General features: G+C 37.8%; 1 protein-coding gene across 4 annotated transcripts in view; it reads right to left on the bottom strand.

Moving 5' to 3' along the window:
• The window catches only part of fermt1 (fermitin family member 1), a 16,525-nt gene extending 3,613 nt beyond the window's left edge, over positions 1-12,912 (bottom strand). The window contains exons 1-13 of one of the 4 annotated variants that reach the window (XM_024291715.2): positions 12,760-12,912; positions 11,204-11,491; positions 8,276-8,373; positions 6,586-6,721; positions 6,367-6,507; positions 6,087-6,267; positions 5,914-6,016; positions 5,739-5,846; positions 2,596-2,727; positions 2,460-2,509; positions 1,231-1,355; positions 1,052-1,158; positions 731-955 (exon numbers count right to left, since the gene is read on the bottom strand). In XM_024291715.2, coding sequence (XP_024147483.1) covers positions 731-955; positions 1,052-1,158; positions 1,231-1,355; positions 2,460-2,509; positions 2,596-2,727; positions 5,739-5,846; positions 5,914-6,016; positions 6,087-6,267; positions 6,367-6,507; positions 6,586-6,721; positions 8,276-8,373; positions 11,204-11,354 — 1,557 coding nt within the window. In that variant the 5' untranslated portion in view covers positions 11,355-11,491; positions 12,760-12,912. The other 3 variants (XM_024291718.2, XM_024291717.2, XM_024291716.2) reach the window with 3 other exon arrangements.
• Between the last annotated feature and the right edge of the window lie 4,701 nt (positions 12,913-17,613).

Below are 17,613 nucleotides of genomic sequence, written 5' to 3'. Positions count from 1 at the left end.
GACCCCCCGAGGAGCGAGGCAGGGACCGCCCACACCCGCTAAGCAGAGGGGAACCCAAGAGAAACGGAGGCCCCAAGGAGTGATGTAAACAAGGCCCGACCAGACAGTTTAGGTCACATGTGTCAAAGTCGAGGCCCGGGGGCCAAATCCGGCCCTCCAGATCATTTAGTTTATTGTTATTAATGACCCGATGTTATCTTACGTTCATTTCTAACTTGTAGAATTTTGACAAAACATATTTTTATGGAGAGTAAAATATTGAAAGTTTTTAATGTTTTCATTGATTTATTCTGGAATCATATTCCTGCTTTTTATTACTTATAATTATGTTAAAAAGCTTTTTAGACTATTTTGGAAGTTACTAAGATTTTTTTAGGCTTTTGGGGGTTTAGCTAATATTTCAGCCATATGCTAGCTGTTTTGGCTAACTTATGTTTTGTTTTTGTTTGTTTTTTAGGCTAATTTGGCTTTTAGCTAATATTTTAGCTGGCTATCAGCTTCAGCATTTTAAGCTATGAGCTTCAGCATCTTCAGGGTCCAAATTCAGCTTCCAGCATTGCTAACATTATCACAGGTAATGCTGTATATCTAGTTCATAATTATGTTAAAAAGTTACAGTTTTAAAATGTCGTTTTAGAGTGTTCAGTAAATGTTTATCCTGCGACCTCAGGTGCGTTTTAGATTTTGGCCTCTTGTGAGATCGACTTTGATACTCCTGCTTCAGACGAACCTGTTTGGTCTTTTGCTTCTTGGCGTAGCGCGGGGACACGAAACACTCCGCATTCATCTCCATGGCCTCCACGTCTGGAGTCGCATGACCAGGAGGGGGCGCCAAGCTCTTCATCTGCAGGAAGGAGTGGATGTTCCTCACTTCGGATTTGTAGGAGCTGTACGCCATGGTCTTGCCTTTGGAGGCAAGAATGCATGCAGCTTTCCACTTGGCGTACTGCATCTCCTGCACGGGGTGGAAAACACAAAGGGAGGGGTCCAATCTGAAACGCCATTCTCACTGAGGCAGAGAGGAATTCATCAGGGCATGGGGGGGGCCTACATTGTCACAGCGAATGTAGACCTCGTTCATTCCATCCGCGACCGGGATCAGAAGTTTGATGCCGAACTTCTTGTCGGTGACGTTGACGTCTGGGACCACCTCACAGCCTGTGGGGGAAAATACAAATCAATCCGGAGAGTTTGAATGACAGCCAACCAAAGGTTACAATGACAACTGACCTCTGAGGTGGAACTGCTCGATGGGTTCTCCGCTGGAGGCCTCCTTGTTCTTGTAGTAGGAGATGTTTGTGTCCTTGAAGACGAACCAGTACTCTTTGTATGAGCGCAGTGTTAGCCGTTTGGGCCTGAAAACAGAGCAGAGTCTGCAGTGACTTGATCCTTCAGCAAAACTCTCTTTTTCCATTAAACCTGAAACCTCTTTTCTGGTGAACCCAATGAATAGACAGTAAACTAAGTTTTCCTCAATGATACAGGAGGACATGTATTAAGAGAATTAAGCTCAAAATTGAATTTCTTTGTTCAAATTGTTGAGAATCAGGAGCAGTCGAAAACATGTTGTTTGATGTGACCCATAGAATACACTGGGTGAGGGAAGAGGGGCCGGGGTTGCTCTATCCAAATGGTCCCGCCCACAAGTAGTCGTACATTTCTAACTAAAAGCTGCATTACCTGCGATAATGTTGTGTGGATGCTTTTTGCTGAAGATGCTGAAGCAATTTACGTTAACTGCTGGATAATGTCTTGAACGTGCTGAACATTTTGATACCAAACTTGCTTAGTTTTCACAAAGTGCACATAAAATTGACGAATTTCTTGAAAAAAAAGCAAAAATTGCATAAAAGTTTACATTGTGTGAAATTTGTCAGTATCAGAATTTGCTAAACTTGATGAACGTTTTGATACCAACATTGCATAAGTTTAAAAAAAATTCAGTTTTTAAAGGTTTTAAGAAAAAAATCCTGTTCATGTTCAATGAGGTAAAAAAATTAGCATAAGTTGTGTAAAATCTTAAAAATCGTAAAATATACGAATACCAAAAGTACGAGCATGAATGTCCTGAATGTGCTGAACGGTTTGATACCAAATATTCTATAGGTTTCAAAGTGCCCAAAAATTGGAACAATTTCGTGATAAATTTAGCAAAAATTGCGTAAAATCTAAAATTGTGTAAAATGTATTAATAGAAAAAGTTACAAGCATTACATTTCCTGATTGTTTGATACCAATATTGCATAGGTGTCAAAATGGCCAAAAAAAAAAAAAAGTAAAAATTTTCTAAAGTTTCAAAAGTGCACAAAGTTTTTAAAGGATTAGAAAAATTCCAATTAATTTTCAATTTGGCTAAAAAGGACACAATCAGTATGAAAATGGATCAAAGAGAAAGTCTCTCACCAGTTTAAGGGAATAGAAAGAGACAAACTACACGGATGCTGTACAGGTGGGATTACCTGAAGAGCCGGAGGTTATCTGCCAGCTCGGGAATGTCTGTGATGTCTTCCTGGAGGCGAGGAAAACAACCGTAAGTGATCGTAGAGAAAGGACAAACCTGAGGATTGTCCGAGACGCTCTGGAATGTTCCCTTACCAGCAATTTGTCGGTGTTCGCCCCCTGAAGCGTCACCTCCAGGTTGGACAGAGCCGCCTCCACCTCGTCGATTTCTGGCTCGTTGGCGTTGTCCCTCGGCTCAGTGGACATGGTCAGTTTACAGATGTGATACTGGAACGGAAGGAAATTGTAAGTTATCGCCAAACAAAAATCTATTTTATTTAATCTTTACCATATTTGTTCAAAAACATTCATCAGAATCGCTTCTTTACAATTCGTTTCAGGTTGTTTTGAAAGTGTGAGTGGATGGAAACACCGATTTCTTATATTTGTCCTTTTCACTGTTTTCTTTTTCTTTTATTAGTGTTTTGGTTGACTTTTATAGATTTTTGTCGCACAAAAGCCTCTCACCTTCACCTCAAACCAGGTGCGGACTTACAATTAGGCAAATATAGGCGATTGCCCGGGGCCTCCCAACACTCTGAGTTCACTTAATAAAAGTATCCATTTTTAGTTAAAAATGACTGAAATGACATAAGACCAATCATGTGAAAGTGTTCCGTCCTCCCCCCGTCCCTCTGCAGCAATGGAACATTCCAGTCAACAGCTAGCTAGCTAGCTAGCAAGAAGAATTCAGTTGTGATTCAGAGAAGTTGTTTTGGGCGGGTGGACATTATTTGGGGCGGGTTCAGCAACTTTTAGTTCCTTATAGAAATGCGGTGGGAGGAGACAGGTAAAGTAGCGCAGGTGAAACAGTGCCTCACCTGCCATCATGAGATGCATTGCCGGCTGATAATAAAATAAATGTATCTATTAGCCTGTTCCATTAATGCAATTTCTACATTTCCATTTAACTGTTTAATTTTCATCTAAAACAAACAAACAAAAAAAAAACTGTATTTCTCATATTTCCAGTTCAGCGGATTTGAAATAACTTCAGTTTTTAAAAGCTAATCGATACATTTGGATTCCTCACATTGATTATATCCACTAGTGAACCAATGAAGAAGTTATTTGACCCTTTAATCTAGGTAAGGTGAGGGACAAGGGGGCCCCACTTTATTTTTCGCCCGGGGCCCCAAAACTGCCAAGTCCGCCCCTGACTGAAACATACAGTAGCTGAGAGTTTAGCCAAACTTTATTTTTTTAAGGTGACTTTAATATTATTTCAAAGTTCTGACTTAAAATGAAACTGAAGGAACTCTAAGTTATAACCTCCTAAATTACAAACTGAAACTGTAGAAATCTTTCATAATTAGTAGTTCTATTTTCCTTTCTTTGGAATCGTAGAGTCTTACAGCCTCGTTCCGACTGTGTTGTAATGATGTGTTTTTCCGTCAGTTCCTGCCTCTCTAGTGGGAATTTCCTCAAGTCCCGACACGTCTTTCCTCTCACGGATTTAGACTCCAACTCACTTTGTCCAAAACCAAGACAAACCCAGATAAGACCCTCAACCTTCTGGGGCCAAAAAGATTCTAGTAAATTCAGAGTAAATTCTCTTTTCTACCATAATGCTTTGGTTTTGAATTCTCATTCAAGAGGGTTTTTTTTAACTAAATGTACCTTTTGTAAATAAAATTAAAAAAAAGGTGATTTTGTTGTTTAGAAATGTGGAGTTTTGATTTCTATTCACTTAGTTAGAGAACGTCTATACTGGACGAATACGACATATAATTGATTCAATTGGAGATTTAAGTTGGAATTTTGCAAAAACACAGTGCAAAAGTTGTTTCTTTGTTTAATAAAAAGTATTATTTAACAGTTTCTTCTTTTTTTTGCTTAAACAGGTTATTAAAGATGACCGGAAAATGTAAATGAAAGTTGATGTTTTTTTATTGACCCAAATACCCCAAAATGAATAAATGAATAAAGAAATAAATGAAGATGGAGCTTAAGTTCTATTGTCTACATTTGTGGATGAGATGTTGTTACGCCCTCGTGTTCGTTAAGTAGTTTAAAGAGTTTGTTTTAAATTTGTAGGTGCTATTAAACTTAATATAATAATAATAAATAGACATTTTATCCAGAAAATATTCACCAAAGTAAGGACAACTAGAAAAGTTGCATTACCTGCGATAATGTTAGTGTGAATGCTTTCGTCATTGAAGATGCTGAAGGTTTTTACTGAAAATAGTGATGCAATTTACTTTACTTGCTGAAGGGATTTTCTGAAAATGCAAAAGCTGTTTACAAAATGTTAAATCTGCTAAATGACTGGAAATTTGGTGAAAGAACTATAAAAGAGAGCTGAAGTTGACCTAAATTTTTGGGAAAATTGTAGTGAAATTGCTTAAAAATACTTAATGCATGCCAACTTTGCAAATAATATTAAGTGTGTTGCTTAAGTATGAGCTTAACTCCAAATTAGCCCCCAAAGTCTTAGTAGATGCAAAATTAGCCCAAAAAAAGCTAGCTTGCTGCTCAAACACTAGCTAAATTCCAAAATAGCCTAAAAATTCTCAGTAAACTAAATTAGTCAAAAACTTTTGCTTGATGCTAAAATGGAAAGTAAACCTTTAAATTAGCCTCTAAAAACCTCACAAGATAACAAATTAGCCCAAAGCTTTAGCATGTTGCTAAAATATTAGCTTAACTGGAAATTAGCATTAAAAACCTCAGTAGATTCCAAATTAGCCAAACAAGCTAGCACAAACCATAAACACTAGCTAAACTACAACACAGCCAAAAATTCCTCAGTCAACTAAATGAGTCAAAAACGTTAGCATGTTGCTAAAATAGAAGCTAAACTCTAAATTAGCATAAAAAACTCAAGTAGATAAATTATCCAAAAACGTTAGCATGTTGCTAAAATATTATCTAAACTCTGATTTTTTTTGAAAATTACTATAAAAGAAAACATGAATATATTTGAAGGTTTGTTGCTAATCTACTTAAAATTGTGAAATTTAATTTTAGAGTTCGATTAGCTCAAAACTACAGTTTATAAATACCAAAACTACAAGCACTAATTCCTGAACAAACTGAACGTTTTGATGCCAAAATTCCTGAAATCTCATAAAGTTTCTTTACTAAACATTCACACAAATATAATGATTTGAAGTGTAAACATGTCAGCTCAGAGTAGATCTATACGCTGACACAGTATTTCAGCCTGACGTTCATGTATTCTGCCTTGTGGTGATGACGCTGATGTTCCTTTGGGTTTGGCGTCACGGTTTCACCTGCAGGGAGGCGAACATCAGCATCTCCTCCTCGGTGCAGTCGATCTCCTCCAGCAGGATGGCCCAGCGGGCCTGTTCGTACAGCTGGGTGATTCTGACGGCGTCGTACTGAAACACAAACACCTTTCAGCTACAGAGCGCTGATTCTGAGTATTCAGATGGAAGACGGCATTACTTTGGGGTTCAGATCGAAGAAGACGTTGTACTTGAAGCGCAGCAGCAGCCGGTCGCTGCTCTGAATGTCCTGCTCCATGAGGGAACGCGACGAGTCCAGCCACCTGTCAACCCCAGAGACGTTAGGACAAACGGCCGAACGGAGCGGGAAAACCTGGAGGTTGGACGCCCCACCCGGCGTTGTTGGTGGCTTTGTCCACCAGCGACAGCGGCTCAAACATCTTGGCCAGCTCAGCGGGCGGCAGGTTGGGCTGACACTTGGCCAGCGGGTTTTCTCCAAACCACAGGCTGGTGGCGGACATCGGCGTGCCGTTGTCGTCGTACGTCGCCGTCATCGTCTTACTGTACATGGGGCCTGGTCAGGAGGTCAACATAAAGACTTCAGTGGCTTTAGGTGGATTAACATAATACGGTTCAACTTCAGACTCTTTAAACCGAGTAATTTCATCTGTACCGGTCCCTCCTGGCCCATTGTTGGTTGAATCCCAGACGTCAAAGATGTCTTCCTGAGGAGAGTTCTTGTCTTTCTTCTTCTTCTTCTTGCTCGGATCATCTGGAGGTTTGAGCAGAGAGAGTTCTTCTGGTCTCCGGATGTCTGGAATCAAAGCAGAGCAGGTGGGTCTTCATTTTTGGTTCTTCCAGAGGGTAAACTGTGGTTCAGAGTCAGACTGACTGAGCTGTCTGCAGATGTCCAGCACCGTCTTGAAGACCGGGCTGGAGAAGCAGACAATGATTTTGATGGTTTTCATGTTGGGGAGCTGCAGCAGGAGCGGTTTGTGCTGCGGGGTGTAGCGCAGGTCGGCGTCAGCCTGAAGAACCAGAAGAAGAGACACGTCTGTCAGGAAGGTTCTCCTGAAACAGGCTGTAAGGAAACGCTGTGAGTCTGTATAAACTTTTACAGAAGAACAAAGAGATTCAGAGAGACTCAAAAACTTAGCTTTTAGTATTTTAATTGCATTTAATATTTTTAATGCATTTACTTTTCATTTCATTAATTATTATTTCTTAATAGTGCATTTTATGTATTAATTGTTTTATTTTATTTTAATTTAATAAAAAAAGAAGTGGATTATTTGTATTTTTTTTAGCATATTTTGATGCATTTTCTTTTTATTTCTTTATTGTGTATTTAATCAATTTTTCATTTACTTAATTTTTTTGTAAAAAAAAGGAAAATAAATTCAGTTTTAAGCTTTTTTGAATTTTATGTATTTACTTTTATTTTTTATCTCTTTATTATTTATTTAACTATTTTTAATATTTCACATATAATTATTTAATTTTTAGTTTTATATTTTGAAAAAGAGGGCCCACTTATTTTTTTAAACATTTTTATTGTTTATTTTTTAAAAAAAAATATTTATTTATCATTTTTATAATTATTGTTATTTTATTCTTATTTTTTACTATAAAAGGTGTATTCATTTTTATTCTTTTATTTTATTCTTAACATTTTCTATGTATTTACTTTTATTTTATTTCTGTTTTATATTATTTTTTTTATTTCTTTATAGATTTTTATTCTTTTCCTTTTTATTTTTTAATTTAAAGAAAAAAAGTAGTGGATGTTTTGTTAAATCATCAGTTCTACTGTTTGGAACAAATAAAATAGTATTTAGTTTCTTCTTAAAGCTTCATGTTTGTGATCTTTGATTTCTATGGAGATGATTAATATCTGCATGTTCAGTTGTCACTTAATTAAAAAAACAATATAATGTCTAAAAATTCCATCAACTAAAAACGATGATAATATAAAAGTAAATGAAAACATCAAACTCAGTCAGCATTTCTGGTTTGATAAAATGATTTAAACTCAAAGACTTAAATGAATCAAAATCTTTATTTTCTCTACAAAGTCTAAACATTGTAGAACTGATGTGAATAAAGCTGCAAAAACATAAAATATCAACAAGGATGTGAGTTGAGTTTCTAGTTTAAATTATTACACTTGATATATGACAAAACAAAATTAACTTTTGACTAAAATGTAATGATTTGTTACAAATAAATTCCATTTGATCTTGAAAACATTTTAAGCGATATCACTAATGAAAGTCGTTTTTAGTCATAATTAACGTAACGGTTTAAATAGAGGAAAACGTGTTTTTGTCTGTAAATGTAACTAATTTATGAAATGTTAAACTTTGCTTATTTTAATGTCCCAGAGTAACGGATCAAAATGTGAATTTTTATTGATCATTTTGTCTCAAAAGATCAGAAGTTCATGACTAGTTTTTAAGAAATCTTAATAATTCTACTGGATGGTTTATTTTTCACTGATCTTAAGGGAAACATTTCATTTTTTAGATATTTAACTTGATTTCTTTATGGTTTTGATTGACAGCCGTTTGCAGGTACGTCACCTGAATCCCATATTTGTCCAGAGTCCAGTGGGTCCGGAGCAGCCAGCACTTCCTCTGTTCCCACCACAGCGCGTGATCCGACCAGTCCTGAGGAGCCTCTGCGGGACCGACCAGAACCCACGGATGTTTGATTGATGGAAGCAATCAGACAAAAGGGAATACGCAAATCAATTCAGAAAAACAGGAGTATATATAGTAATAATGATGTAAAATACAGGTTTAATGTTCATGTTTTGTTAAATAACATTCATTTTTGATGATAAACTTTTATTTTGTTTACCTTAAAGTGTTCAAGCAAACAGATTTCAGATAAAATGAGACAAAAGTCGAGTTTCATCAAATATATTAACAGCTCCGCTTATTAAAAACTATTAATATTTTGGTTCCACAAAGCTGACAGAGACAGTTTGACACTTTTCTGTGTTTTTTTAATCCATTAACGTGAATAAAATAAAACTGTGTTGTTTATCTCAACTCATCTGATTTAATTCACAGCTTCTCACATCATTTACAGATAAATGTTAGAAATAATGAACCACATTCCTGGATTTATCACCTAAAAAAATGAAATATAACAACATTAATCCAGACTTTTTGTTTCTCACTCACAGCTAGGATATAAAAATAGGGAAATTATTATTAAAACTTAATTTAAGACTTAAAACCCCCTAAAATCATCATCATCATCATCATTTCTCTTCGTCCCCAGTGGGACATAAGGCCGCTACAAACTGCTTCCACCACAGCTTATCCCTAGCCCTGTGTTGTGCTTCTCCTAGGGTGAGCTGATTTTCCGCAAGTTCTGATGTTATTGTGCGGCGCCATGTTGTTCTGGGTCTCCCAGGTTTTCTCTTTCCTGGAGGCGTCCACCTTAGGGCTACTTTGGCGGTGCGATTAGGCTCCATGCGAAGGACATGCCCCAGCCACCTCATACGCCTACACTTGATGTCATCAGTAAGGCATCTGGTCTTCATAGCTTTGAAAAGATCTTGGTTACTTATCACGTTCGGCCAGTAGATTGAACATATTCGTCTAAGACATCTGTTGTTAAAAGCATCCAGGCGCTTCATATCACTTTGCATGACTCGCCAGCACTCAGAGCCATAAAGAAGACTTCACATTGCTGTTATAAATGCGGATCTTGGATTGCAATCTGAGCCGTTTCGACCTCCAGATGGGACGGAGGGTTGCAAAAGCACACTGTGCTTTCCCCAGCCGCGAGTTGATGTCTTTGTGGGTGGCTTCATTTGTGCTAACAATGCTTCCAAGATATGTGATCTCGTCTACTTTCTCCAATGGCTCGCCATCTACTAGGATAGGCTCAGTTGTCGTTGCGTTGATGTACAGGGTCTTGGTCTTGGTAGTACTGATATTAAGGCCAGTCTGTTTGGCAAAGCTGCTCAGTCTGTTGGTCTTCTCTTGCAAATGCCGATGGGTGGTGGAGAAGACGGCTAGGTCGTCTGCAAAATCCAGTGATTCGAGATGGGAGAGAAGGGTCCACTGTATTCCTCTTGGTTTGTCTGAGGTGGTTTTACGCATAATCCAGTCGATTGCAAGGAGAAAGAGTATGGGCGAGATGGTACAACCTTGTCTGACACCGGATTCCACAGGGAACCACTGCGACAGCTTGCCTTCAACGACTACACTGCATTCAAAGTGATGGTAAAACAGCTTGATCACAGCAATCAACTTGTCGGGGACTCCATAAGATTTTAGTATTTTCCATAAGGTTTCACGGTGGAGACTGTCAAATGCTTTTTGGAAGTCAATGAAATTGATATAAAGAGGACTGTTCCATTCAAGGCACTGCTCTATGATATTTCGGATGGTAAATATCTGGTCAATGCATCCTCTTCCTCTTCTAAACCCTGCTTGCTCCTCCCTTAGCCTCTTGTACCGATGGGGTTGCCACCTTGTTCGTGGTGGTGCGGCTTGCGAGCTCCTGTGACCCCTAGAGCTATGTCGGCTGGGGCCTTTAGGCTCCTGTTAGGGTTACCCATGCCGAACAGGTCAAAGGGTAGGAGCCAGACGAAAAGCAACCCCCTGGTCCTCCAGGTTGGGGGTTTGGCGTTGGGTTAACAGCCCAACCCTTTAAAACCTGCTAATGTTATGGAAACTAACGCAAAACCCCCTAAAATGGCATTTTAATGTTTGATTCTATTTTAGATGTTTTAGTTTAAAGTCCAATACAATTTGTTTTTGCATTTATTGTCATTATTTTGGACACAAAAATGTAGAATTAAGTTGAAAGAATAAGAGCTAATTTTAGGTTTTATGAGGTTTTATTAAGGTTTTCTTCAAATTTTGTTCTAAAAATGAGTCATTTCCATTTTTAACACTCATTTTTTGTCATTTTAATCAAAGTAAAAATACAATTATTTTGTTAAAAATAGCAGAAAATACCTATTATTGGGCTGTATTATTTAAATTAAAGCAATTTTAACCGTTTTTGAATGAAAGTTTGGAGCTCATCGTTTGTAGATTTTAATATTTTATCATATTTCAGATCATTTTACTACGTTCTATTGATTTTTTTGCTGCTTTTTTCCAATTTAAGGTTATATCTTTACAGGGTAAACATCTATTTGTGGTAGAGAACTCTTGATGTCATTTCAAAACATTTGTAACAAAAGGTCTGGACTCTTATTTTGAAAGGGCTAACTTCCTGGAAAACTCCCCTTGAATCACTGCTATGGAGTAACGGGGAGTAAATCCGTCAGCTGATGACAAACTCCTCCGTCAGCTGGTTTCCAAACAGTTTCCCTCGCGACCGGCTCGCCGCGTTCCCTTCACAGTTAACCTTTGACCCCTCGGGCGCCACATGGCGAAGCTTTGTGAGGAGACAAACGTAAAGGAAGGTGTGGCCTGAGCACACAGGTGGAGGCCCGGGCTCCATTCTTTACCTTCAGGACAGCAAAGGAAACTCACTGATTTTCTCCACCAGCTTGAGCATGAGGCCTCCGATGTGCAGGTCTCCGGCCACGCGCAGCTTGAACTTCATGGACTCCACGCCCTCCTTCTCGTCCACCTGCACGGCCAGCTCCCACGAGGTCTCTCCATACTGGGCGGGCGTGATCATGGCGGGTCTGGAGACTTCCTTCTCCTGGTTTACAGGGTTAGGAAACAGCCGGTGATTCACTGTGTGTCACCGTCTGCAGATTAAAGCTTTCTCAACGGTTGACTGGAGACGCTCGGATCCGGAGAGGCGGGAAACTCCTTAGAGAAGAAGAAGTCAACGTCATGAGAAGAGCGAGCTTTGTTCTTTTGTGGAGGTTTTTACTTTTAAAAACACCAAAAATTTCGTTTTTTTCCCCTTGTTAAGCTCAAGATTAAACGTTGTTAAACAAGGTGGATTTTTTTACTTTTGTGCATCACAAACAATGAACTTCCAGCATTAAGTCTCCAACAGTGTTTTTTTATTATTATTTTTAGTCTCATTAAAAATTAAAAATAAGAAGAATTACAATTAAAAAGAGTCAAAATCCTTTTGTTCCAAACTCCTAACAAAAGAAAAATGGAATTTATGACAAAAAAATGCAAATTTCTCCGTAAATTTTGGCTAAATATTTTATTTTGTCAACATTTTAGACATAAAAATTTAGATTTTTGTTCTCAGAATTATTGCTAGTTCTAGATTTTTGAGAACTTATTAAGATGGACCAACTAAAAATCACATTTAGTTCTAAAATGAGTCATTTCCACTCATATGTGTCACTTTAAATAAAAGAAATCATGATTCGGTTCTTAATTATTAAAAAAACAATACAAATTATTTGATTAGAATTAGCAAAAAAAACTTTTTTTTTACTTATTTTGTTTCTGGATTTTCACATTTTATCATAAGATTTCTTTCTATGTAAAAATTGACATAATTTTACAACTTTTTATGATTTTCTTTGAGATTATTCGCTATTTTTAGACCATTTTTTAAAGGGGAGAGATAAGGAGGAGGAGGGTTAGGAGCTGAGGAATGCGTGACGAGCACGGACACGACTCTGGAGCAGGAGGGGGCTCAGAACCCCCCCCCCCCCCCGAGGCTCATCTGACACTCAGGCAACACACAAACATCTCATGAAAACCAGAGAAAATCGATCAGCTGTAATGACCAAATCCTGCAGGAATCTTTTAATTTGTCCTGAAACTTTCAGGAAAACTCGGATGTGATTTTGTGCAGCTCCAGGCTACAGATCTGAAGGTCCCCCCCCCCGCCCAGGTGAGCTCAGATCACTTCCTACGTCACATGAACAATAAAAGACCTCCTGATAAACAGAAATAATGTGATTTCTAAGCAATCACACTTGAATTAATTAAACAATTTATGAGTTTTCTGATAACCTCCACACTTCCTCTCGAGCTGGTCTGATCCAGATCCGCGCCACCTGGACAGTCCACAACCACGTGACGTGGCTCCTCTGGTTTGACCTTTTCGACCCCTCCAGGTGAGGAACACGGCGGGTTCCCCTCCAGGACACGAACACTCTTACCTGAACTCCGAGGTGTCTGCAGGTCCGCGTCTTCCCGAGACTGTAGTGAAGATTAACGGGAGAAGCTCCTGTGGCTTTTAGCCCCGCCCAGCTCAGACAGGTAAGCGCGAGGAGGGGGAGGAACGCTCCTGCTGCTCTGAGGTCTGTTTGGTGAAGTCACATCTAGAGAGAAATGTCGATTGGACCAAATAAATGATCTCAACACGAAGAGACTGACTTTGTCTGAATCTGGGTGGATTTTGGATTTTGGGTTTTAGATTTTGTAGAGACATAATATTCTGGGATTTCTTCAGGAGCTTTGAGGCTATTGACCCCATACACTTTAGAATGATTCTCCCCTTTGACGAATATCAGGCTCAGCACTTTAGATTGATTTTAATCTTACACTATACATTGTTATAGTGCAAAATAACTTCCAGATCATGAGATTAATTGACAAAAAACAGTATTAGATTATGGTACTCAGCTCTCTACATAAGATGATTTAAAATGTTAAACTATTCTAATTTTTTATGATTTTTTATTTGTAAATATTAGCATTTTAGCTGACTAGCTTCATGGTTATATAATCAGATGACTTAAAATCAATATTAAATCATAGTACTCATCTCTCTGCTTAAGATATGCCTCTTGATTTTAAAATTTAAACCTATTAGTATTTTTAATGAATTTCTATATGTAAATATTAGCATTTTAGCTCACTAACTTCCAGGTCATGTGATCAAATGACTCAAAATTAGTTTTAGATCATAGTATTTAACTAGCTACACAACATATGCCTCTTGATGCTAAATTTAAACCTATTAGTATTTTTTTTAAATAATTTTTGTAAATATTAGCTCATTAACAGCTTTGAACACAGTCTGTGTTTTTACTATCCCACCTTTTATTTTGAAAACAGGAAGTCGCTGTTAAACTAATCGTTTGTGGCAGCTCTACTGTGGTAACATCCGTCAAAATGTCTGAAGAGGTTAAACATACTGATGCTGTTGACGATCTAAAGAAAAATACTCTGATGTTCTTTCAAAGACAAACTCATTTTCTAAAAATATTTTGGTCTAAATATATTTACATGTATTTTGAGCATAAATGAGATAAAATATTTTATATTGTCTATTTAACACATGGAATCACACAATGTGATCCCAGAGAACGTCCTGAACAGTACTGACCCGACACTAAACTTCTTTTTTTCTCTTCTTTAATTTCTTTATGAAAATTGATTTCAGTAGATAGAAAATTACTTTTTAGGACAATTTATTAGCTTAATTTATAATTTATTGTGTTCTTAAAATCAAGTCAAGAATAGATGATGCTTTCTAACCACAACATTGTTCACAGAAAACTTTTCCTCTTATTTTAATATTACTTTTTAATCAACATTATTGAAAAACAATGTTAAAAATTACATTTATTGCTATTTTTTTAATTTATTTTGCATATTTTCAAACAAATATTTTAGCTCTAATTTTTATCACTTAGATAAACTGCAGCATTTATTAACTATCACCAATCAACTAATTAATTTCATATTTTGTTATTAAAAAAGATTTATTCATAAGCTGTAAGTAACAGTTTATTAGTGACTTGTGTGGAGCCTGCCCCCTTGTGGATACCAGTAGTAATGCACCTCTTCAGTTCTTGCATCATTACACACAATTCTCTTCTTTTATCTAAAGTATTCGTTGCAAACATTATTTATTAATCTTAATCTACCTTAAATATAAAGTATTCAAAGCATTGATGATCTGAGTGTGAAAAGATCAAATACGTGTTGATGTGTTACTTAGATATTTCAGAACTCTTCTGATCGGGTTCTCACTAAAAACTAGACCACATCAGTCCAGTTCTGAGGTCTTTATGTTGGCTGTCAGTCTGTGAGAGGGAAGACTTTAGAGTTCTGTTAACTCTCTGAATGGTTTAGACCCGACATGAACCGGCAGATCTCTGCGGTCATCCGGGCTCGTAGAATCCAAACTAAACACTTCCTTCAGCTTCTATGCTCCACAGATCTAGACTTCCAGAAAGCCTCAGATCAGCTGAGACAGTTAATTTCAATCTGCTTTTATTAGTTATTATTCAAAAGTAACATTTTTTTATTTTAATATTTATTTTAAAGGCCTTTAAAACATGTTTTAATCATTTTAAATTGTCTTTAAAATGTTCCATATAACTTGCCTTAGAAATATGTGGACAAAACAAGAGAATAAAAGGTTTCAAACTGTAATTATTTACACATTTTTGAGTGATTGAAGTTTTCTAATCAAAAAATGTATTTATATTTAAAATATTTTGGGATTTTATTGAGTTTGTATTAATTTATTTAGTCATCAAAAGATGCTTTTTGATGATAAAAGCAGTAAAGTCACAAGAAAAACTCAATTTATTCCTCAACATTTTGCATTTTTAAAGTTTGGACGTGGATCAAATGTTTCCCACAGTTTTCTGCTTTTCATCCACCTGGTGGCGCCATGGAGCTGCAGGAGCGAGAAGGCAAAGATGTGGAGTTTAAATACTGAACTCAAATGAGCTTTTCATCACATTTAAGCTTATATGTGTCGTTGATACAGATTTATATTTATCATATCTAAACAACAGAATTAAATCACAAATCGTACATTATTTTCTATGAAGAAACTCGTTTCCTAAAACCCCTTCAGTCCTGACCCCTCTGACCTCGTTCATCTGTATCCGTTAATACAAGTCGCTGAAATCATCCGTATAATCATCTGAAACCATTTTACTTCATTTTTTTCACCTTCTATATCTATCATTGCTGGTTCGATTGGGCCCAGCCCTTCAACCGGTCCCTCATCTCTGTGCCGGTACCCGGGCGGTCCGGTTCTAGGACGCTCTTGACCGTCCGGGCCACACCCAGCACCAAACATGTGAGTTTGCCGCAGCTATCTGTTCCATCGGAGCGTTCCGTGCCGGCAAACAGGGATGTCCTGAGCGCTGCTGCAGGAGAGGAAATGTAAATCCCGTTAGAAAAACAAACAAGAACCCACAGCCTCCTAAACTGAGACCGTGCTGCCGCAATATGGAAAATTAGAGAATTTTGGGTCTAAAGTCTTCTTGTGTTCACGAAAGCTTCACTTTCTTTTTGCTTTGGACAAAAAACAATAAATGACATCAACTACTGTTCGCCGGAAAAAAAAAAACATCTGCTGAAGGCTTCCTCGGCCCTCTGCGTTTATGGAAAGAGGAACCTCGCCGTGACCTGGGAACACGCTTACCCAATTAGCAGCCTCGCCGACGGATCAAATGAAAGTGAAAACATTCACTGCCGTGGCGGAGACGCATCACAAAGCTCCATTCATGCCGCGGAGCGCTAAGCTTTTTGGGTGAGGTGGAGGTTAGGGTTGGACTTCTCGCCGTGTTAGGTGAGAAGGAGAGAAGAACACGGCGAGGAGCTCGCTTGGCTAACGCTCCCTCAGGCCTTTCGGCGCTTTGGTTTGGGCCTCATTGAGGATTTCATACGGACTGGGACGGAGTCGCTCTTCTAAAGCATTAGTCCTTTACGGGTGGATACGGCGGAGAAGAGTTAAAAATGGTCAAACCTGTCCACAAAAAGTTGTAGACCTCTTGGTCAGTCTATGAGAGGAAATGTTTTTCTATGGGTATGCTGCGGGCGATAGACTGCTGGGTTTTTTTTTTTTAGTTCAGGGTTGGACCGTGGTAGTCTTAGTTTTCAGGCTTTGTTTATTTGTTTACTTTATGTAGTTTTGGTCATGCTGCGGACTCTGACGGTCGACGTGACTTGGTCATTCGTACAAGTCAATAGGAGGGTAAGAAAAGGTTGATACAGTGAAATATCAATAATTTATCTTGCGATTCTTGCATCAATTTAAAATGCTGCCTAGACGATATTTATTTATTCATAAACAAACGTAATAAACTTTTTTCTAAGTTATAAGAAAAATAGTGAAATACTGTCTCTGGTAATGTCCTGGAGAATATCCTGATACATTAATCGTGATACATGTATCACGATACATGTATCGTGATATGTATCGTATTGCCAGACTCAGATACACACCCCAACTTAGGGGTGTAAGAAAATATTGATTCAGCGGAAAATCACAATACTTTATTTGGCCATTCTTGTACTGATTTAAAGTGCTGCCAAGACGATATTTATTTATTTATTTATTTAACATGCAGTTCAGCGTCTTCCTTTGGATTTCCACCTAAACTCGGGACCGTTAGTTGGCAGCGCATCACACCGGCTCTCTTTCAGCAGGTCTACACTAATAAATGATTAATTGACTGATGAATAAAATGTATGTCATACCATTTTAGTCATGTAAAAGGTGTATTAATATTTAAAACTGTCCAGAATAATGTCTTTTGAACACAGCAAATGATGGAAACTTGATTGAGGAATTTAGGAAGTACTCAAGTTCACACACAGAGAAACGCTTTAGAAAGTAGAGCAACTTCCTGGAAAGGATGTGTCTTTGGTCTCATATCTCGCACTTGAAAATACGATTCACCTGTTTCTGTTCAGTGAACGAACGAACCACTTTCATGTTGCTGCGCGTTCACAGTCACAGGATGTTGTCCATGCTAAAAATGAACGCTGGAGACGATTGCAAGGCTTGAAAAGTATGAACGCCTCTTGGAAGTTCTTTGGAGTTATCAGTTGCAAGTGAAATTTGCCAACATTATTACGAACTACACAGCGAGATGGTGGATATGAGAACTATAACCTGCGCTTAAGGCATCAGGTGGTGTTGTCATCCGTGTGTCTGCTCATCTCTGCATTCTGTCCTTCTTACCGTCTACATTACTTTGGATGTTACATCTTCTATCCAAGGGGATTAAAATGGTTAGAAACCTACTCAAAACTCA

Source organism: Oryzias melastigma, linkage group LG24, assembly GCF_002922805.2.
Source record: "Oryzias melastigma strain HK-1 linkage group LG24, ASM292280v2, whole genome shotgun sequence".
In the NCBI taxonomy this organism is placed as follows: domain Eukaryota; kingdom Metazoa; phylum Chordata; class Actinopteri; order Beloniformes; family Adrianichthyidae; genus Oryzias; species Oryzias melastigma.
Note: the sequence above shows the minus strand (reverse complement) of the source record. Positions and strands in the feature narration are given on the sequence as shown.